We start from the raw sequence: 22757 nt of genomic DNA on the forward strand, positions 1-22757 counted from the left end.
ATAGCTATGTATTAATGATTAAAGAAATGAAAATTAGAATAAAAGAAAAGAGACAGGGGAGAAAAGAAAAAAAGATCAAACAAGATATAGTCAAATGTTATCTGGCAGATCTGAAGATGAAAAGAGATTTTTAGAAATGTATAAAAAATCTAATAAATGAACAAGTTGAATTTATCACAGGAATGCAAGGTGGCTTATTATTAGAAAACCTGTAGATATAACTTTCCATATAACCAAGATAAAAGGAAACCAAAGATCTTAATATATTTTTTTACATTTGATAAATACAATACCCGTGATTTGGGGAAAAAAAAAGCCCACATGTAAAAATAAAAGCAAATAAAAAATAGAAGGAAACTTCTTAACTTGATAAAAGCTATTTGTCACAAAACAAAGAAGACAAGATTAACAACTAAAACCTTCTAACAAGCATTATTATAGATGGAAGAATATTAAAGCATTTCCTTTAAAATCAAGAACAAAACAAGGATGCCTACCATCACTGCTTCTATTGGTCATTTGGGGCCATGCAAGAAAAGGAAATTAAATAATGGATATAAGGATAGGTAAGGAAGAACCTAGATTATCATTATATACAAATTAAAGTCAGGAGTACGTAACTCTTGTGCACACTCCCTTCTTTTTTTTTTTTTAATTTTATTTATTTATTTATTTTTCCCCCCAAAGCCCCAGTAGATAGTTGTATGTCATAGCTGCACATCCTTCTAGTTGCTGTATGTGGGATGCGGCCTCAGCATGGCCGGAGAAGCGGTGGGTCGGTGCGCCCCGGGATCCGAACCCAGGCCGCCAGCAGCGGAGCACACGCACTTAACCACTAAGCCACAGGGCCGGCCCTATATACAAATTCAATAATTGCTACATAGAAAACCTAAGAGCGTTTACAAATAAATTGTTGGAATTAATAAAAGAGCTTAGAAAGGTAGGTAAGATCAAGATACAAAAAATCATTTGCATTTATTTATGCATACACAGTTCAAAAATACGATTTTAGAAGAGATACTACTTATACTAACAAAAAAAAATAAAGTATCTAGAAGTAACTAACAAGATGTGCAAGACCTGTATGGAAGAAATTATAATGTAAAGTTGCCAGTTCTTCTTAAATGGATCCATATAGTCTGTGCAAGTCCAATTAAAATCCCAACGGAGTTTTCCAAGAACTGGATAAGTTAATTCTAAAATTTATATGAAATAGTAAAGGCCCCAGAAAAAAGTCAAGTTGTACCCAAAAAAGAAGACTATATGGTGACTTGATCTATTAGCTTTCAGGTATCAGGACTTACAGAGCTATAGTAATTTAAACAGTATGATATAGATCCAGACAAATCAAATTAACCAATCCAACAGAACAGCAAAAACAGAAACATATATATAATATAATATATATGGTAAATCTATAAATAATACATATATATTAAATACATATTCAGTGCATCATACCACTGGTAAATGGATGAACCATAAAATAAATCGTGCTCTCCATATTATTAAAAAAAAGCAATTGAATTCCTACTTTATAAAAAATAATTCCAGACAGATTATAATACTTTAATGCTTAAATGAGAGAGAATTGGGATAAAACATAAAATATATTTATTACCTTAGGGAAAGGAAGGATTTCTTAAGATACATAAAAACAGGGTAAATCACCAAGCAATTGGTTACTAAATTAAACTATATTACAAGGCCACCATAAAGATGATGAAAAGACAAGCCACCAATCAAGAGAAGATATTTTCAATACGTATAACAAACTGCCAAAACATTGTTACCCAAAACTGTGAATCAACTTTAAAAAAGACAGAATATACTATGGAAAAATGGATAAAAGACAAATCAGGTATTTTGCAAAACAGGAAGCACCAATTACAAAGAAATATTTGAAAAGATATTCGCCCTCATTTATATTTTCATAGCAACACAGATGGTAGTAGCATAAAACAAGGACGAAACCAAATGTCCATGGATAGGAGACTGGATAAATAAATTGTGGTATATCCACATAATAAAATACTACATACAACTACATGCAAAAATAGTCATGAGACTTATAAACATAATGTCAACTTTTTTAAACTGCAGAAGACAACATTCCCCATGATTCCATTTTTATTAAGCAAAAATAAGCAAAAAATTAACAATTTTGTTCAGGGAGATAAGCAAATACAGTAAGACTATATTTAGAAAGCAAAAGACTTATCAACACAAAATTCTGGGGAGTGTTCAACTCTGTGGAGAAAGCAGGGGTAGGAAGAAGCCCAGAGTAGCTTTACCAGCACTGGTAATGTACTAACACTTAAGTTGGGTGGGGAGTTCTTTTGCAGTGTGCTTCACATTTTCCATATATCACACTTATTCTTTTGTATGTATCAACTATTTACATAATTATACTTTAAACACAGCACTAACAATAAGATAAGACTTCTCTTACATTACACACATTTATTTTTGCCATTCCTTTTAAAATTCCATGTAGGCATGGCAGAACAGTTTGCTGCTCTACAATATTTCCATCCAGTGTATGTCAACATGCTACTTATCCATCAAGATACAACATACATATGCTATACACACCAACATCATATAGGCTGTGACAATAAATTAACCGAGAATTATATGTCACCTAATTTTTCCATCCAATTTATGTCAATATGCTACTTATCCATCAACTTATACACATACATATGCTATATATACTTACATCATACATACTGTAATAATAAATTAACCAAGAATTATTTAACTCACCTAATGTAAGCCTATGGAGCAAGCAGCAACTCACTTCTTGAATTTTTTCACTGATAGGGAATGCTTTCATGGCTTCTACCACAATATTATAACATCTGACGTTGCCACTCATGAGGACTTCAACGTTATTGCCTAAATTTAAAGAAATCATAATTATCAATAAGGTAATCATTTCCCCTTTGAAATATGCAAAGACATCTTATATAGATTGTAAATACAGGGCAGCATAAGGACTATTATTTCCAAATGTAACTATCACGTTCTGTCAAATAGCTACAAATAATACTATGTTGTTCTTTACTAACATAATTTAGGACTCATCACTAGCATAAAGGGAAAGTTACTTTATTCCTGTTTCTTGGCCTAAAAACTTAAACAAAATAAGGGGAAAATGGAGAGTGCTTTTAAATGTCTAAAAATGTAATGGCTTGGCCATAAGTTTAAAATAAATGAATTTGGGGCCTATTTCCTAAGGAGGCACTACTCCGTTGGATAATGGCTTTTCATTGTTCCTTTTCCTCAAACCAACAGAAGGAAAATCAAGATTATGTCACGTAGTAGAACAGCTAAAATCAGCTGTGATCTATTTCCTGTCCATTCCAGAAGGGCAGTACAACTGCAGCCAGTGTATGAGGCAGCCTTCTCCTGAAGGCTCCAAGATAGACGGGAAAGAATTGGGGATGGAGAGAGGAGAAGCTTAATATTAAAATATATAACGAAGGGACAAACACAGGTGACCCAGGAAGGAAGGAAAGAATCCACTGGGAAAGGCAATTAATCAATAGAGAGAGTAAGGGTGTGAACCTACGTGCAGAAAACTAATCTGTATGTCTGAATGAAATGTTGACTATTCTTAAAACAAATGAACAAAAGGTGTTCGCAAAGCATTTTTTGTTCTTTTTCAGCATAGCCAAAACTAACCGTTTTCCCAAAAATATATTTTTAATGTTTATGTTGTATTAAAAAACATTAAGTTTAGAAAAACAGGTAATAACGCAAGGAAACGGCCTCTTAATTATCTGCTTTCATTCAGAATAGCAGACACGATTTGCTCTAAGACCCAAAGGCAAATGTCTTTCAATTAGAATCAATGTTTAAAATGCTTGAATTTTTATTTTTAGTTGCTACTTTCTTTGACCTTCACATTATGAATCAACACATTTTCACTGGAGTTATGTCAGATGTGGGTGGAAAACAATGAATTTCAAAAACAGCCAGCCAGCCCAAAATCAATAAATAAATGTATAAATATAGCCAAGGAAAAGTAAAATGAAGAATATATTCAGTTTGTTGGCAGTGAATGACTCAGAGAAATTTAAAATTATGTCCACTCTATTATTGTTCAGTCCCATCTCCTTTCAAGTGTTTAATTTCCCATGACTAAGAAAACGATGGATTTTATAACCATCACAAAGAAAGGGCATACTTCCAGAAAGGGACTGGGCTTTTACTGAAGTCTCACATCCACAGATTTCCATGTCTGAAACCATATATGCATATTATAAATAATATACTATACACATATGAAATACTAATTATGTAATAATACTGTCACTAATTATGTAATAATACTGTCAATGTTTTTACAACACTTATTACATACTAGGTACTATTCTGCATTTTTCACATTATTTAACCCACTAAATCCTCACAACTTCACATATGTGAAGATGAAAATATTACTAGATAAATGCATGTGTATGTCCTGTACAACCCGCACAGGTAATACATGAAATACAAAATGCTCGTGTGCACTTACAACACACTAGGAATGGAATCTGGAGCATTATTTTAGCCCATTAGCAATCACTAGTGGCATATACAGCATATTAATTTCTTCTTCTTTATATTTTTTTGTGATAAAAGTTGCTAGATTTCAAAGCATCACGAAAATGCTAAACGAGAATCACAATCAAGTTCAAACTCCTTCCTGTGGCTTTTCAGGCCCTTCAAGATCGGGTTATGTCTTCAGCCTCATCCACTGACTCTTACTCAAGCCCTTCCCCTTGTCTCCATTAAATGACGCACAAGCAGACACTCGGGGCTGCGCATACACACATGCAAACGCACATGCACATGCACACAGTCATAAACACAGTTTACTGGGCTATTTTTATCTTCCTGAATGCACTATGCTCTGTCTTACTCCAGCATCTTTACACTTAAGATGCCCACTGCCTGGGACACTTTGCCTGCACTCCCACTTCACCTGACACCTCCCTGTACACAAGGTCTCTTCATCACTCAGGTCTCTGCTAAAAGATCTTGCCTCACTCCCTGTTTGTTCTCATAACCCTCGGTAATTCTGCCAGCACTTGCCTGATAACACATTGTAATCACTATGTACTTATCTGTATCTCGCATGATACTACCGGCCCTGAAAAGGCAAGAAAGATGTTTCTATTTTTTGCTACTGTTTCTCCAGCACCAAGCCCAGAGGCAGCTGCAGTATAGTATCAATAAATAAAAATCAATTAAATAAACGGGTTTAGCATCCACAAGTTTCTAAATAATAAAAATATGTTTAAAACACACTCAGAAAGGACATATATTGTAATTTTTCAGATACAAAAGAAGAAATCATGCACACAGGCTACTTACAAGGAATTGCTAGGGAATGTAAACAGTGCAGAACATGGAGCACAATTTCCTCTTCGCCTTTAAAATTTTTTAATGCACTTAGCAACGTCATGTAATCTTTATTCTCAACAAATTCAGTCAGTTGCTCCTCTGAAACTAAAAAATGAAGGACAAAATTCAGAAAAAGCTTAAAGATGATATAAAAGTTTAATTACTCAAAAGTATAATGTTCATGATAGTTGTATAAGACACAGTAAATATAATAGATGTAAATTAAAAATACATTTCAGCAAAAAGCCCTTCCTAAGAATTTTATAATGGGAAAAAAAGCTATTGAGATTAAAATAATTTCATTTTGACCTATATTAGTTACTCTGTGTTTTGAAACGTAAAAGTGTTACTAACCAAACAGTTCTCAGAAAAACAAAATTATTTACAATTTCATTTTGGGGATTCTAGAGAAAACTGACCAATGACTAATAAAGATGGCCTGTTGGAAGTGAACATATCACAATAGTTGAAAAGGAGTGGTTCATGGTTCACCATTAAAGGGCAGCTCAGCTAAATGCATCAGTTCAAGGAAAATGAACTTTAGCAAACGACAAGTAATTAGACTTTGAAATACTCTGTCTTAATGGTCTTGATTTCATCAGAGATCAAAAATCATCATCACTAATTTTCATAATTAAAGTCTTTTGATCATGCCAATGAGTTCCATTTGGAGTCATTTTATTGGGCAGGCACTTCAAAAATATGTAGAAAAATCTGGTTTACCTAGCCTGATAATGGTGCTGACAAAAATGTTAGAAAATGCACCACTCTTCATGCTCAACATTTCTTTTTTGGTTTTGTAAGTTTATACCAATGGTGCACATAATATAATGTGAAATTGGTTAGGTTCTGAAAAATGAGTATCGTGGAACTTTCTCATTTTATGGAGCAGTTTCCACAGCATACTTTCAAATTTAGAAAATTAACTTTACAGGTGCCACTATGTCCTGGGGAACTTGATACTTCTGGGAAATTCTGAAATTTTTTGAGTCTATATTTACAACCATAATACTGTCATCACTGATGATCTTTCTACTGAATCAGATCTTCTTTGTAACATTCCCTAGTGCTTCTCCACATGTCCTGGATGGGGCCCACGATGATGGTGTGAGAGTGATGTTAGCCCTTCTTCCACGAATAGGAATGTGCCCCTAACTGCAACACAGAAGATTATAGGCCCTGCGAAACAATGAAACTTCAAACTCCATTCTGCCCAGTTCTATCAAAAGCTTAGTGGCCAGATATAACATTTATAGAAGATAGCCTGAAAGACACGCAGTTCTTCCATTCTTCACTCACAGGAAACTCTTGTCCACCAAACTTGATCATCAGAGAGCTGGGTACCAGGCTCATGCTGTTCCAGCTCTTTATAGTGTCTCTTTCACTGAAACACAGTTTGTATTCCTTGCAAAATGTGTATACTTTATCATCTCAACCAGGGAAACCCATGGGAGGATTTTCTCAGGTCTCCCATGAGCCCAATTACTTCTCCTGATAAATGAGTTTACTTGTATCTCAAGTAACTTTGTAACCAGTGATGTTTATCTCTTTTCTTTGCCTGATAGGAAGCAAAGAGCCAAATTTCTGGTCCATCCCTTTGCAAATACATAGGACCTAAAGTAAGTAGTAAATTCAACTTAGCTTCATATTATTTTCCCTCACCCATTTCCTCATCCATTTTTTCTCTAATGTATTATAAATATCTATAAGCTGTTTCAAGTTCTTCTGGAAGGAGACAGGGAATTAAACAATACAGGGTGATCTATTCCATTCCTGGAGCTGCCAGAAACTAGAGTCGTAAACTGATATAGACATAGGGCCCACATAACTCATTCTTATCCTAAACCCCTAGCACTGTTGGCTGTCATAATGACGCAAAAGGTGCTTTCAAAAAATGGCAATAAATTGCACCGCAATGTTGATAACTAGCTGTGTGCCCTCAGGCAGGTTGCTCATTTCACCTCTCTGATCCATTTCCTCATCAAGCCAGTGAAGGACTAAAGGTTCCAACCAACTCTAAAATTACATGGTAGTCTCTGTTATCAATCTCAGCACCATGTGATAAAAAACATATTAGTCTTTTTCCTAAGGCACACTTTGTAAACCTCTTGGTTCTTTGTACGAAGCCTTTAGCAATTCCTAAAATCTCTGGTGATGACTCAACATGATAAACCCAAATTTAACCTATGCTTGGCTTCACAGTTTTATTTTTTTCTTAACACCTACACATCTGGTTTGCAAAGTGAACTTTATGCCTTGTTAAGCAATGAAAGAAAGTCTACTACAATTGCATAAGTTACAGCCCATGAATGAAATTCATTCCACAAAAACAAGCAATATTTCTAAATTAACCCCATTACTTATCCTTGACTGACAACTCCCACTTCTTGATAAATAGTACAATTTTAGCTACCTTCTTATTATAATTATATTCTACTTTTCCCATTAGAAACCCTTTTTTCTTATATAAATATCAAAATAAAAAATTTGTCATTTTTAAATACCTCTCTCAAACAGCACGTGTAAAGCTTTGCATCCAAGTTTCTGGACTTCATCATTGGTTGAAAATGTGCGCATGGCATCAAAAATTAACAAGAAAATATCACTTTCTTCATCCAAAATCAGCAAAGTGATTTTACCTATTTTGAAGAGAACAATATGCCCTAAGTAAATAGCTTCTTTAACATGTAATGTGTTAATTCTTACATGAGGACTATGAATGGTTTGTAGACTTTTTTTTTTTGATAAACCACTTAACTGCCCCAGATGTATATAAGCTCTATAGTCTTTTTAAATGAGATAAATTCCCAGGACACTTTACTATAACTCTATGATTCCCAGTTAATACCTGTAGCCTAGACCTCTTGCCCTAAACTCCTGAAACAATTTATCTGCCTCTTAGGTAACACCATGTGAATATTCCATAAGGCACCCCAAACCTAGCCCATTCCTGTTCCCTATGTTCATCAATGACACCATCATCCAATAGTTACCCAAGAGAGAAACTATGGAGTTATCTCCCTTCTTCCATCCCCCCTCTCTCTTCTTATTCTCTCCCCAACCAATGAATCGACTCATTACCAAGTCCTTCAAGTCCATCTCCTAAATATCTTGAAAACTCCTTTTGAACTAAGCCCCTCCATTCCTATTGCGCTCAGGACCTCACCAGCTCTCACCCGGAATGCAAACACAATTGCTTAATTGCTCTGATTGGCCCAAACCTCTACCCAACTAGTTTATACCCTGCATTATATTTCCAAAACAGAAATTTGACTCTGTAAATCCCTTGCTGAAATCTTCTAAGGCCTTCTGATATGCCTTAGTCTGACAAACTAGACCCTTCCCAAACTGACTATATGTATCTCACCAGCCCCACATCCCTCCATGCATTGTCTTAACTCCAGACATGCTGAACTCCTTGCTCATCACTAAACATTTTCTTTAATATCCCTTTGCACTTGCACTGGCTGTGTGGCATGGCCTTGCCCTTTCCCACACCAAACCTACTCCTCCCGTAATTCAAGAAATAACACAAACTGCACCTATTCTGTCAACAAAAACAGTAGTACTGCAATAGGAGTGTTAGTAGCAGTAGTAAACACCTGTAGAGCACATAACGTGTCAGATGAGGGTTGAAGCATTTCACTGTAACACATGTAAACCCATGAGGGAAGTGCAATCCCCATTTTAGAGATAAGAAAACTGAGGCATGGAAAGATTAAGTGACCCAAGTGACTATGCCCAAGGTCCACAACGAATAAGAGGCAGAGCTGGATTAACATTTAGGCAGTTCATGCCCATGCTCTTAACTCCTACAAATGAGTTCAGCTGCTCTCTTCGCTATGTTTCTATTGGGTTTTCTTCCTATCTCTGTTATAGTACTTTTCTCATTACACTGAAATTATTTCTTTAAGTGCTTTTTATCTCTTTGCCTGTGCTGTCCAATTCAGTAGCCACTAATCATATGTGGCTATTTAAATTAATTAAAATTAAAATTCATTTTTTTATATTTCAATTATTCAATAGCCACGTATGGCTACTAGCCATGATATTGAACAGTGCAGACATACAACATTTCCTTCATTGCAAAAAGTTATATTAGACAGTGCTGCTCGACTGTGTACTTCAATGTTGTAGGAAATTTGCCTCATCTATCTCAGCAGCCAGCATGACAAAAGTGCCTAATAGCTATTAAATCAATTAACTAATAAGCCAAACAAAAATGATTCGTAAATTAACCTCTAATAAGTAGCTGTAACGAACTTTACAACACATTAGAAACTTTCCTAACAGCTCAAAATTCTGAATGTTATATGGAAGAAATTAAAGTACTAGTCTTTTCAAAACACATGTCCAACTCCCTGTCTACCTACTGCTAACATCAATATACGCCAGTGTCAGGAGATTTTTCAAATTCATAAACCCCAGCTTCCTGTCCACGGCCAAATGGAGAATGAATCCCCCTTCTCCAAAAAAAGGTTCCCAAGGATGAGTTTAAAATAAATCATGGTTAAGACTAGTTAGGGGCCGGCCCGGGGCTTAGCGGTTAAGTGCGCGCGCTCTGCTGCTGGCGGCCCGGGTTCGGATCCCGGGCGCGCACCAACGCACCGCTTCTCCGGCCATGCTGAGGCCGCGTCCCACATACAGCAACTAGAAGGATGTGCAACTATGACATACAACTATCTACTGGGGCTTTGGGGGAAAATAATAAATAAATAAAATTAAATAAAAAACAAAAGACTAGTTAGTACATCCATCATACATTTTAATAAAAGGCTGTGGTAAAGTGGTGAGTATCTTCTGGTCTTTGTTATCCCTCTTCCTTCATACTCTGATCTTCACTCTCTTTCTTCCTTTCTCTTTCTTCTATTGGGTCTTCATTACTTAGCACAGCCAATGAGGGCATTTAAAATCTTTCCACCCACGCATCCAGCCTCCATGATGCTCCCAGGCCTCTGCAACTCTGCACACGCTGCTGTCTTGACCTAAATCACTCTCTACCACTTTGAGGGAAACTCCTCCCTGTCCTTCATGATCAGCTTCCCTGTAAGCAGCCTTTCTTCTCAGAACCTTATATCATAGCAGGTGTCTATCACAGCAATGATCACGGCTCCTGCACCGTATCAAGGTTCTTTGTTTTCAGGTCCATTATCCTCCAGGCAGAAGTTCCCTCAGGGAAAGAACCTGACATGTGGACTCAGACCCTGGTTCTACTACTCATTGGCTGAGGCAACCTCTCTGCACTTCAGTGTTCCTTACCTAGAAAACTGAGATAAAATACCTATCTCAAGGGATGTTTTGAGGATTATGTTTTTAAAAGCATGGAAGTATTTTACACGTGAAGCCTGGCATCTAGCAAGCACTCAAGAGGTAACGCTATATATTTTTAAAATATTACTATTATGTCATACCCTAGAACATATATTATAGAATACATACTAGAGATATAATGGAGAAAGATATAATAATGACAAAGACATCTATGGTCAACAAGCAAATTGGAATGTGAGATGTAGGACCAGATTTTGGGAGCAAAGCTGGAAATAGAAATTAGATATAAGTAATATATAAGGTGATGTTTCTGGCCAAGATATTGGGTGGGATATTTGAGAGAAAAAGTGTAGAGAAAATAGATAGGAGAAAATGGAAACAGAAAGAATTTTGGAAATCATCCATATTTAGGTTCTATTATGTTACCATACTTTAAAAAGACATTAAAACACATTTAGTAAATGCTTTAAAATATTTTTTTAAATTTGAGTCAACATTAAACATATATGTGTGTATATATTACCTGAAGTTAGGAGGAGATCTAAGGCCTTCAGTCCAACTGTTGTCAGGTTTATACCGGCATTATGAACTGTGAGCATTTTAAGAATCAGTCTGTAATTAAAAACAGAAATCAAGATAAGAGTGAAATAACATACATAGATGTTTGTTTTTTCAGATGTTACTTTTTACTCACCTATACTTTTATTCATCTCATTGTATTTCATTCCCTATATTGAAGCTCGTGTATTTTTTCTTTCTATAACCCTGAGCCAGGCTTATGACAATTTACAGGGAATCATTATGAGTCTCAATAGAAAAGTTATACTTTTTCCTCTAAATATTCAAATTCAATTATTAACTGTTTTCACTCAATTCTATATCAAAGATATTATGCAATATATGCATTAAGAGATCAAGTCTATTTTTATATCTGATATAAACATATGAACTATATGTTATGCATGTTGTATTAAAATATAGAGAAGTAATAAAGATGTTATTTTTATATGCAAATTAAGAATCTATTTGAGTATTTAAATTATCAATTTTTACTATTTTTGAAAGGGAAATTGATAATATTTTATAGTAGAAAGTGAACCTAGTACATCAATAGTATTCAATTAATTCAAATTCATTAAATTTGAGTCCCAGAGTTATCAATTCTAAAATATGCAATCTTTAGTCTATTCCTACCCAGTGTTGTTTGGCTTTTCATTGTTAGGAGAAGACAAAGCCTGGTGGCATTCATAGGTTCATCCAGATCCAAGAAACTTGACACATGGTCTCCAGTTGGTGAGGTGAGGAACTGACAGACCTCGTCCTTTGACTCTGTCAATTCTCCTCCTACCCACTGCCCCTACCTCTTCCTGCACCATTCCCACTATTCCTGACTTCATCACCACACAAGATATTTCTTCATTAGTACTCTTAGCATTTGGGGGAAAAAAGTTCTTGAATATAGGGAGATCTGGTTTACATAAATTTTTACTGGGAAAGATCTAATTTACACCACGGTAGAGAGCAGTGTGTCTATCTTGTTCACACTACTTCAGGCCTAAAGTACGAGTGTAACGAATATTTGATGAATGGAGGGTGAATGAATGAACAAGCGAATGAGTGAATGAGTGAGTGAATGAGACTCCCTGTAGAAATGTTTATGTAATTTAATTTGAACAGTTGGTTTGTACTAGAATATGACTAGATGAGTTTTCCAACACTCTCTAAGGTTATAGATTGCTAATCTTTGGGGATCTTGGAAATTCTCAACCAAACCAAGGGACACATAACATTATAATTACTAATTACAGGTATATTTTGCATAACTCCTCATTAAATTCTGTATACTTTAGAACTGACTCAGAATTTCAGAGATTAGTTTGGAGATGAGAACATACATTAATTGTAAATATGTTCTTTTCAAAACACACTCTTTAGATGCTGGAAACTGAAGAATAGCAACACATTTATCGAAGATAGAAAAATGTATAAGCACACATATGCTCACCTAGAAACAAACAGCTGTTATTTGTCTAAATTTGCAGCTATAGTTGATACTAAGAAACAATACAAAGACATAAGATTTAGTTTTGCATAAATTACGTTTTTCACAAGCAATATGCCATTTGAAGCATTATGTATTCACTTCTCTGTGGTAAAGTCACATTAGGTATAAAGAACAGCTAAAGTTAATGACAGAAGATATTTTTTTAATATCAAGAAACAGAGTTATCCAAAAAGGATTTTTGTGGAAACACATTTTTCTTCAGAAATTTTTTTCTTAACTAATTATGGCTACAGAAGTGGTCCCATCTGAAGTCATTATGGTGCAAACTGCAGTAACAGAGCTGGTAAAATAGCTCTCAAGATTTGGCTGCAGATGTGCCGAAAGGTAATTTCCTCTTTTTTCTTCATTTTGAAAGCTGTGGTTTAAGCTCATTAAATATATATGTATTTTTTTAAAGACAGTAAAGCATCAACTTCTAAATTACTATTTACAGAACTTTTTAATTCCTTTTTTTTTTTAAGAACTAGTGGTTTGTATCAGTTCTATTAGACAATTCTTCTTGGTTTGAATTCATAAGTAGTCATCAAAAATCTACAACTTGGGGCCGGCCCGGTGGTGCAAGCGGTTAAGTGCGCGCACTCCACTGCCGCGGCCCGGGGTTCGCTGGTTCAGATCCCGGGCGCGCACTGACGCACTGCTTGGCAAGCCATGCTGTGGCGGCGTCCCATATAAAGTGGAGGAAGATGGGCACGGATGTTAGCCCAGGGCCGTCTTCCTCAGCAAAAAAAGAGGAGGATTGGCGGATGTTAGCACAGGGCTGATCTCCTCACAAAAAAAAAAAAAAAAAAAATCTACAACTTAACCAATTATATAACTGTATTATTATATTATTAAAGTAATAATAACACCTGATATTTACCTCAGATGTTAGTTTTCTAATTCAATTAGATAATATACTTCTGAGGTGAAAGCTCTCTATAAATGTAAATCAATTCAAGGAAAAATATCTGTATTTTAAAGGATTTTTACCAGATTGGCTTGAATTGCAAATGTAATTTATCAAAGGAAGGGTTGTCATACATATAAACATTTAATGCAGTTTGTTTTTGCACATCTGTCATACTTACTGGTGAACCCCAAGGACTTCCCAATCGTGCCCAATATCCTGGGGTCCCATTAAGCTTTGCATTGTATCTGGACAGATTTCTATTAATTTGCACAGAAGTGACCAACCCACCTGAAAGCAAGAAAGGCAAATATTCACATTTTTTAAACATGCTAATGGAACATATTCAGTCAAACATGAATCTCTTCATTCTTAGAAGAGCAAGTGACTAAATTATTTTTAAATAATTATTTTCAAACACAATGATACTCTAAAATGCTTACTAAGAAAAGCAAGCTATGTACTTAGAAAGCATCTTTCTCCAAAAATCATACCAGAAGGGCATACAAAAATATTATAACATTTCTGAATAATGAAGGAAATAGACATGTCTATTGTCTAAATAAAAAGAAATAAAATAAAACACAAAAGATAGTTTTAGAGAACATACCAAGATTAAGAAATGCAAGAAAGGCTAGACTCAGGCCTTAGCACTTTTTAAGTCATATCTACCTGACAGAATTTCTTCTAAATATTTAGGATTTTAATTTTAGGATAAAAATGAATTGGTTTAGAATGGAGGATTAGGGGAAGTTGGAGATTTTGATGGCAAAGTGTAAGTGATCAGGAAAGATTGCTCCCCAGGTAATGGAGCTAGAATAACTGGCAAGAGAAATAGCATTGTCTGATGACAATGTAACATCTGTTACAGCAAAAAGTGAAAGGCACTGTAAGATGGAGAGGAGGCACAATTTCTCAATGGGCCCTTTTAGATTTCTTTAGAACATCTAAATATAAGCTGGTGAGGTCTAGACACCACAAATGTCCCTAAGCTCTTTCACATTTCTAAATGAAATATGATCTTACTGATGCATTTTAAATATATCTTCATTCAGTCTGTCTACACATGATGCCAACTTGAATAAGTGGCTCTTTACTTCTGAAAAAAATGTGATTTTTTTAAAAACATATTTTAATTCCAAACTGGAGATTAAATTTAACTACTCTTACTGTTGTATATTCTTCTTTTGATTTAAGGAATCTTCAATTATCTCTATTATATTACAGAACTATACTTGATATGGTCAGAAAAAGAAAAACCAAAGAAAATAGAAAATGCATATATATGTAGCATCTAAAGATTAATAGAAAAGTGTCTAAGTACGATGTGTGATAAATACGAATATAATATGCATCCTGAAAGTGGGACTCACTGTCAGCTAGAATTACTCAGAGAAGAATATAATATAGAAAAGGCAGGACTTGAGCCAGATTTCAAAAGAATTCTAAATCTGATCATTCAAAATAGGGAAATGGAACCTTCTAAAACTGACGAGCAGTGAGGAGAGTAAAGTGCTGAATGGAAAGGAGACTACTGCAGGGGAGGGGACTATTGCTAAACAAGACTGGATGCATAAGTGGAATTGAGTGATGCAGAGAGCTGAATGACAAGGTGAGAAATTTCTATGCATCCAATAAGGAATAAGTTTCTTACCTGTTTACAGGAGTAAACCAGGGGTATTTCACAAGATAAATATGATTACACAAGATCTCTTTACAATATTATTTCTGAATCTTTTCTGGATTAAGCATGAATTGCTTTACTCTGTCATTAATTCCTTTACATAATTTCAAATTGCTTGAAAAGGCAGCAATTTCTGACAGCTATTTTTACCTACATTTAAGTAGGACATCCTCCTCCACATATGCTGAACAGACATTGACAATCCAGCTGTCATAGAAACGGGCTAAACTTCGTGCTTTCATAAAATACATAGAAATTTTTTCCCCAAGTATTTAAGAAAATAACATTTGGAACAGCTTCTGGTGGGAAATAAATCAGAAATCACATACGATGCTAAACTCACCTCTGTACCTGCATGGCTGACCCAAGGAGAAAACCTGTTTTATTTTGGTTGGTTAAACAACAGCATCAGTAATTGCTTTGCAAAAAGATGGAGGCAACTGAGCTTCCAGGATTAAACAGAATCACTGGCAGCAAAGCAGAGGTAACAATTGATCCATTAGTCTATTCAATTAAAAGCTTCTTTTGCAAAGAGAGAAGCTTCCCATCCTGCACAGTTATAATTCAATTAAATTGGTAGTTCTACTTTACCAAAATTATTCTGTAAACTCAAGCATCTAAGTAATGCACAATTGGAAAGAGTCTACAAGTTAAAGAAAATTTTAGTCACTTTCATTTATTTTGCTTCCTTACTTCAAAGGTTGAAACTGTGTGGACATAGAAAAGTAACGTAAAATTGAGGAGCACAGAGAAATGAACAGATGAGTGGCAGGAAAGAAAAGTATGACAGCTGGCTTAACTACCAATTCTCTAAAGATTGTCATTTTTCCAGAGCATTAATAGAATATGAAAAGACTTTGAAAATAAAAATTCAGAGTCTGGAATATTATGTTAAATGAATTCTGGAAACAAACCTTAATATTTAATTTTGAAGGGTAATTTACCTTAACTCTTTAAATTCATCATTAAAAGCTTTTAATTGAGCACTTCCAGCTAATTCAACACATAAAGCATTAAAGAATATCTATACTAATTACATCAGTAATATGAAGAAATTTGAAGGATAAAAACCCACTTTCTTTTAAATGGAGTATTATAATATCAGTAGAAAGACCTCTTTCTTCATCCCTTTAATAAGACCACCGATAATTAAAATTGATAGTGCCATTATGCCTACCATGGCCACAATATTTGTACCAAATCATTGCACTTTTTACTTGCAATGAAAAGCTTGTGAATTCAGCAGCTAGGGAATTGTATGATGGAAAGAGATTTGGAAGACGTGAGAAGACTTGAGTCCTGGCTCTGTCCCTAGCTCTGTGATCCTAAATGAGCTACCTACTAAGGAAAAAATAGCCAGTGAGATATCTGAGAGGGCAGTGAGAGTCCAGTGAGAATCAAATGATGTAAGCTACATAATACTCTTTGCAGACTAATACACATATGGTGCTGAAACTATTCTATTCCATTCAATTACCAAATCAGAAGACAATTCCTCATTTTCTTGCATACTTTGTCTCTGGTAGTCACTGGGAAAAGATACTGAGTGACATTCATAACCACTCCAGACAAACATGCCCAGGCCTGGGCAGTTTCTAAAACGAAGAAGAATTAGGTAGTGGTTATGTTCCAGGCTCCTCTGCATTCTCAAGTCTAGCTCTGCCTCCTCTGGACTCTGCAGATCAAAGCCACCCAGGGTCCAAATGTTTTGAGTGGTATCAAGCAGGGGTGATTCTACCAAGCACAGAGTCCAGGGAATGGGGGCTGCCAGAGCAGGCACTTTTGAACACAAAAGCACAGGCAAGTAAGAAGGGATGATTTGGGTGGAGAGAAGCAAGCACAACGGGCCAGTGTGAAAAAGTGACTCATATTCCACGGGCAAAATTCAGACATTGGGTGCTAAAAAGAACACTGTCTTTATCAAGCCTTCATCTTCTCATGGTTTTGCATGTTAACACCCTAAAAATCAATAGTCAAATGGGAAATATTTCAGTTGAAGAAAAATAAAAGTAACCATTTATCCCAGATATAAATATACTCCCAGAAAAGAAGCTAGGTATATGGTTCACCCAAACTAGACATTGCTGGCTACAGAGATAAGCATAAAGACAAAGATAGATAGATACAGATTTAGAGATCCAGATAATTTTTACATCTGTCTAGACACTCAAGCATATATTAAGAAACATTGACTTTCTGACTGCACTTTGACAGAGTTTAAAGTTCAACTCTCTTTCCCTTCAGGACTTAACATGCAAATGACAGAACTGATTTCAGTTCTTTAAATCTCAAAATCTACAAAGGAAGTGAACACGATAGGCACTAATCTTGTTTTGACTGTAAATCATCCTTAATTATCATCTTAGGGCTCCCTTTTTAACATATCTAAGAATTTAGCAAATTTCTGGGTTTCCTATGAGGCAGATTCTAAATGTTTCACTTTTACATTCATTTTATATGAAAACAGTTGAAAAGTATAAATTTAAACTTATAGAAGAATCATAAAACATCACTTTCTTTAGATAATACAAGGTATACTACAACTAAAGAAGGCTAGAAATCTGTCTTCAAATTAAAAAAAAAAAAAAAGAAAACCCTGAAACCTATGCGAGTTTGCCAGTTACTTAATTTTATTTTTATTAATTTTATTATTGTTAACTGTTCTCCTTTCCCAAACTATTCACAATGCTGTCATCTCTAGGGCATGCTGTATATTGGGAAGAGTCTTAGATAATTTGATCTAAACACTGATGAACTCATAGCCAATAACGGAAAACTCAACCCATTATTATTCCTCTCACCACCATCCATATTTTGTCAGTTAATTGTATAAAGTTACTTCTTTAAGACAATTAGGGAGCACATAGTGGGCCCTTTCACACCGTTAACATTTGATAATGATTTGACAACGCTTCCGTCTTAAAATCAGTCAGCGGTTTGTCAAGCCAAATCTCAGAAACAATCCAGAACTCTGGGCATATAACACTGACAGAAAAACATCTATTTCCAAAGTGATCGGGGAATGGGCGAAATGAAAACAGCTCCTTTACCTGCTGCACGCTAGCGACTCTCATATACGAGTCCAAGACGATCAACAGAGGCACGTGGACATTTTTGCCTTGAAATATCTTGGAGGCTGGAAAAGAAAGTGGGTGAGGGAAAAGAAGCAAAGTCACGACTCACGGCCCTCCTTTTAAGTCGGAAAAGGGGGGGGGGGAGAAAGCAAAAGAAGTGAGCGCAAGACCTTTCTAGAATTCTCAGCTCCCTTCTACCCTAAGAAGTATAGAGTTGGTGGCTTCTCAAAAGTCCAGGCTTTGTGCAGCTCCAGAGTGCGGGGGAGAAAGTTTGCAACAGAGGCGGGGGGGAGGGGGATAAAGGAACAGTTTCCTTGGAAATGATTACCGTGGTCGGCGTACGTCAACACCAGCATATCCTCCAGAATTTGGACCAGCGTCTCTATCTGTTTTCCCTCTTGGACATTGTTCAGCCTGACTATCAACTTCTTCAGAGCTTCCTCGTCCTCCTCCACGCACCCCTGACAGCTGCCACTGGCCATGATGGACCCTGCTCCAAACCTGCCGCCCCTCCCGCACCAAGGCCGGCCGCTCCGGGAAGGGGCAGGGGCGCCGGCCGCTGCTCCGGGCCGAGCACAGCTCACCGCCCGCGGCCAGCGCTGCCCGCCAGCCCCCTCGGCACCCACGCCCGCCTGTTTATGAGGAAGGCGGCGGCTCCGCGCCCTGCGCTGCCCTCCCCGTCCCCGGGCCCTCCTCCTCGGCTTCCTCCTCCCCCGCTCAGGCCCCCAAAACGAGCTCAGTGGCCTGCGAGAGGCTCGGCCGAGGTACGGCGCCGTGCAGAACCGCGGTGGGCGGTCCGCACGCGGCGAGAGCGGGTCCCTGCGCGGGCCGAGACGGGACCCCAGGCGGGCGCCGCCTCCCGGGACCGGATCCCACTCGCCGCGGCGGCGCGGCCGGGAGTCGCGCAGGAAGAAACTGACTCCGCGGGCTCCGCCGCGGCCCCAGGCCCCGAGCCCTGCAGCGGCGGGAGGAGGCGCGCAGTCTGCAGCCCGGCCCGCCGCCCGCCGCCACCCGCCGGCCTGGGCACCTTCAGCCGCGCGGAAGGTCTGGGACCTAGGAAGAAGAAAAATTAAAGCCGCCGCCTATCTCCAGGTCTAAGAATGGAAATCAGGGCGTTGGGAAGAGAGGACGCCGCCCACTTGGCCCCTTTTAGGAAAACATTCTCTTTCGAGTTCCCCCTATAGGGAGATGAGTAATTTCCCCCTCAAGGATGGAGAGAGATATTAGCAATCAAAATGTGCTCAGCTAAATGTTTTTCCATGATTGCTGTGGCTCTTTGTAGAGGAGGAAATAAAAAATTGTTCCCTGTTATCTGAAGCTCTGTTGACCAAATTAACTTGAAAATCTGAGTTTGCACTCGGTAGGATCCTGATAATGGGGGCGCACCAAAAAACAATCAGTTCGTTCTTGGCGCTATTAAAACTAAGAGAAACACAACGTAAATGAAATGAAAAGGTGAAAGATACAAGCCTAAGCATTGTTCTCTTGGTATTCAGAATTACTTATGAGTCGCAGCGTCTATAACCCTCAAGTTAAAAAATAAGTACCAAAGTAATGTTTTTTAGGAAGAGAAACCAAAGCAAGCAACACTGTAGACAAGGCTGGACAAAGACGATCTATTGCCTAAGATGATCTGTCCTGGGGATCATTTACAAAGGAGATGACTGGACAGGAAATTAGTAGTTCACAATTTTAGATCGTTTGTTTTCACTTCTATTATTTCATTCTGATGACAATTCTGAAATGGATAAGACAACTACCAATATCCTTCTTTTACTAATGAGGAAATTGAGATTTGGAGTTAAGCGAAGAGCATTGTTGGAGTCACACAGATGGAAGGTTGAGAGCCAGAACTCAAACCCCGGTGAATCTCTTAACTCCAGTTGAAGGTTCTTTACACTCTACCACTTTAATCAAAATGAGCTAGGCTTCCTTAATACATTAAGTCAGTAAGATAGCAATTCTAATTCGACCTAGATATTGTGAATATATTTTGTTGTCATAAAGACTTTTTATCTTTTACAGACACATGCTAAAATATTTACAGTTGAAATGATAGAATGGGTAGGATTTGCTTCAAAGTAATTCAGTGTTGGGGAAAGGGGTGAAATGGGTGGAGGTAGAGACAAAACAATGCTAACTTTTGAATTGATAATTGTTGAAGATGGGTGATGGGTTCATGTGGTCTATGGTACTAGTTCCTCTGCATAAAATTTTCCATAATGAAAACAAAACAAAAGAAAAAATTCTCAACCCTGTCATCTTTATCATAGCTGCGGAATATCCTTCCTAACTGGTTTCTGAACTTGTTTCAACTTCTGACTAACCAATCGATATCTCAAACATTCCTAGGAATGTTCCCTTTCATGCCTTCCTTCCCATTCCTCTGCATCAGTTTCTCCTTCTCTGTCTACTGGATTATTATCTTGCAAAAAATCAAAACCTAGCTCCCGTCCAAAGAAAACTAAATCTAAGTAAAAAGGTATCTCCTCTTTTCCTCAGTTCTTTCACCCATCCACTGCCTATTCACTGTCTACTCTATATTAGCCAGACTGGGGGTAGGCGGTGTGGAAACATGAATTCTCTGTTGGGAGCATTCTCTCAAACTACTGCAGTAGTAGGGCAAAGTATCCTCTTAGCTTTCAAAAATGTTTAATTGATTGATTAAAATCCCAAGACTTATTAACTCTTCAGATAGTTAACAAGACAGAAAAGGAAGGCTACGGGCACAAATTCATGATAGAGGTAGTGTTCAGTGGAGAATAAAATAGTGCTGGAACATTAGGCTAACTTCCTGGGAAGAAAAAAATAAAATGGACATTGCTAATTACAGCAAACACCAAAACAAATTCCAGATGGATTAAAAAGTTAAATGAAAATAACTTAAAAAGAAAATATAGATTGATAGTTATTTAATGTTGGTATGAAGAAACATAAAAAGTAAGAAAAAAACAACAGAAGATTGGTACATGTGACTCCATAAAAATTTAAATTTCCTGCAAAGAAAAAACATGAAAGTAAAAAGTAAATGGCAAAGTAAAAGTAAAAGAAAGTAAAAGAAAATTGCAATATATATGACAAAAAAACAATTAGCCTTAATCTTTCAAAAGTTCTTACAGATCACAGTGGGGTGTGGGGGAAACAACACCTACACACTCCATAGATACCCCAGGAGAAAAAAGGACTAAAGTTTTGAACAGGAAATTCACTGTGAATGTACAAGTATAAAAAAAGTATGTTCATAATTATACAAAATTGTGTTCCTAAACATCAGTAACATGCAGTTATAAAATGTAATTGTATGTGTGTGTGTCTGCACACAGTAACAACAATGAGGAAGAAAGAGAAAACTTGGGACCAGATCTAACAAAATATTTTTAAAACCTTTGTGAAGAAATTATTAAACTGTATTAAAAGGCATTAACAAGGCATAAATAAATGGATAGATGATATCAATTAACAAGAAGATTAAATATCAAAAAGATGCCAGTTCTCCACAAAGTAATAAAAAAACAATGCATGTCTAATGAAAATCTCAGCAAGATTTTTTTATAGCTTTCAACAAGAGCGAAGGACCTAGAACAACCGAGACACTTTTGAAGAAGGAGGAAGTGGGAAAATTGCCCAATTAGATCTTAATTCAGGGCCTGTACTAGCCTTTGTCGATTTCCCAGAGGAGGAAAAATTGTCTGACAATGTCTTTCTGTGAATTAGAAAAATGTGCCCCTCCTTCCAGGCAGACACAGCCCTGTGCTATGGTGTCCAAAGCAGGATTTGGATTTCAGACTCCACCCATCCCTTCAGCCTGATGTCCTTATGCCAGGCATAACTTGTCCAACATATGAAGCAGTGTGTTGAATCTTACTATGAAGCTATAAAAATTTATCTGCATATTATTGGCACAGCTATACAAAATGACCAGTGAAAGAGTACAGAGAACCCAGAAACATACCCTTACATATATGGAAAATATATATGAGAAATGTTGCATTGTGTATCAGTGGGAAGAGAATGGACTATGTAATAAATGAATCTGAGACCAATGATTGTAGGAAAAACATCAAATCATACCTTTACCTCACACCATATAAAAAAATAAATTCCATGTGAATTGAATATTTTTATATAAAATGAAACTAAAATTTTGGGGGGAAAAATGACCTTTTTATGACCTTCATGTAGGGAAAGACAAAACATAAATATCACAGTCCATGAAGGAAAAGATTGTTAAATTCAGATAAGTTAAAATTTAAAACTCAACATACAAGAGACTCCATCAACAAAGTTAAAAGATGACCGCAGGCTGGAATATTTTTGCAACGTATATAACCCACAAAAGAAGAATAAGAATATGTAAAAAGAACTATCACAAATTAT

At 36.6% G+C, this 22757-nt stretch overlaps 1 protein-coding gene across 2 annotated transcripts in view; it reads right to left on the bottom strand.

Annotated features, from left to right (window-relative positions):
* LRRK2 (leucine rich repeat kinase 2) overlaps nucleotides 1-19279 on the bottom strand; it is a 134401-nt gene extending 115122 nt beyond the window's left edge. For both annotated transcript variants that reach the window (XM_058558503.1, XM_058558504.1), the window contains exons 1-7: nucleotides 18709-19279; nucleotides 18357-18442; nucleotides 13804-13913; nucleotides 11195-11283; nucleotides 7905-8039; nucleotides 5371-5505; nucleotides 2770-2901 (exon numbers count right to left, since the gene is read on the bottom strand). In XM_058558503.1, coding sequence (XP_058414486.1) covers nucleotides 2770-2901; nucleotides 5371-5505; nucleotides 7905-8039; nucleotides 11195-11283; nucleotides 13804-13913; nucleotides 18357-18442; nucleotides 18709-18862 — 841 coding nt within the window. In that variant the 5' untranslated portion in view covers nucleotides 18863-19279. The remainder of the gene's footprint in view (nucleotides 1-2769; nucleotides 2902-5370; nucleotides 5506-7904; nucleotides 8040-11194; nucleotides 11284-13803; nucleotides 13914-18356; nucleotides 18443-18708) is intronic.
* Between the last annotated feature and the right edge of the window lie 3478 nt (nucleotides 19280-22757).

The sequence above is a fragment of the Diceros bicornis genome, chromosome 17 (genome assembly GCF_020826845.1).
Source record: "Diceros bicornis minor isolate mBicDic1 chromosome 17, mDicBic1.mat.cur, whole genome shotgun sequence".
In the NCBI taxonomy this organism is placed as follows: Eukaryota; Metazoa; Chordata; class Mammalia; order Perissodactyla; family Rhinocerotidae; genus Diceros; species Diceros bicornis.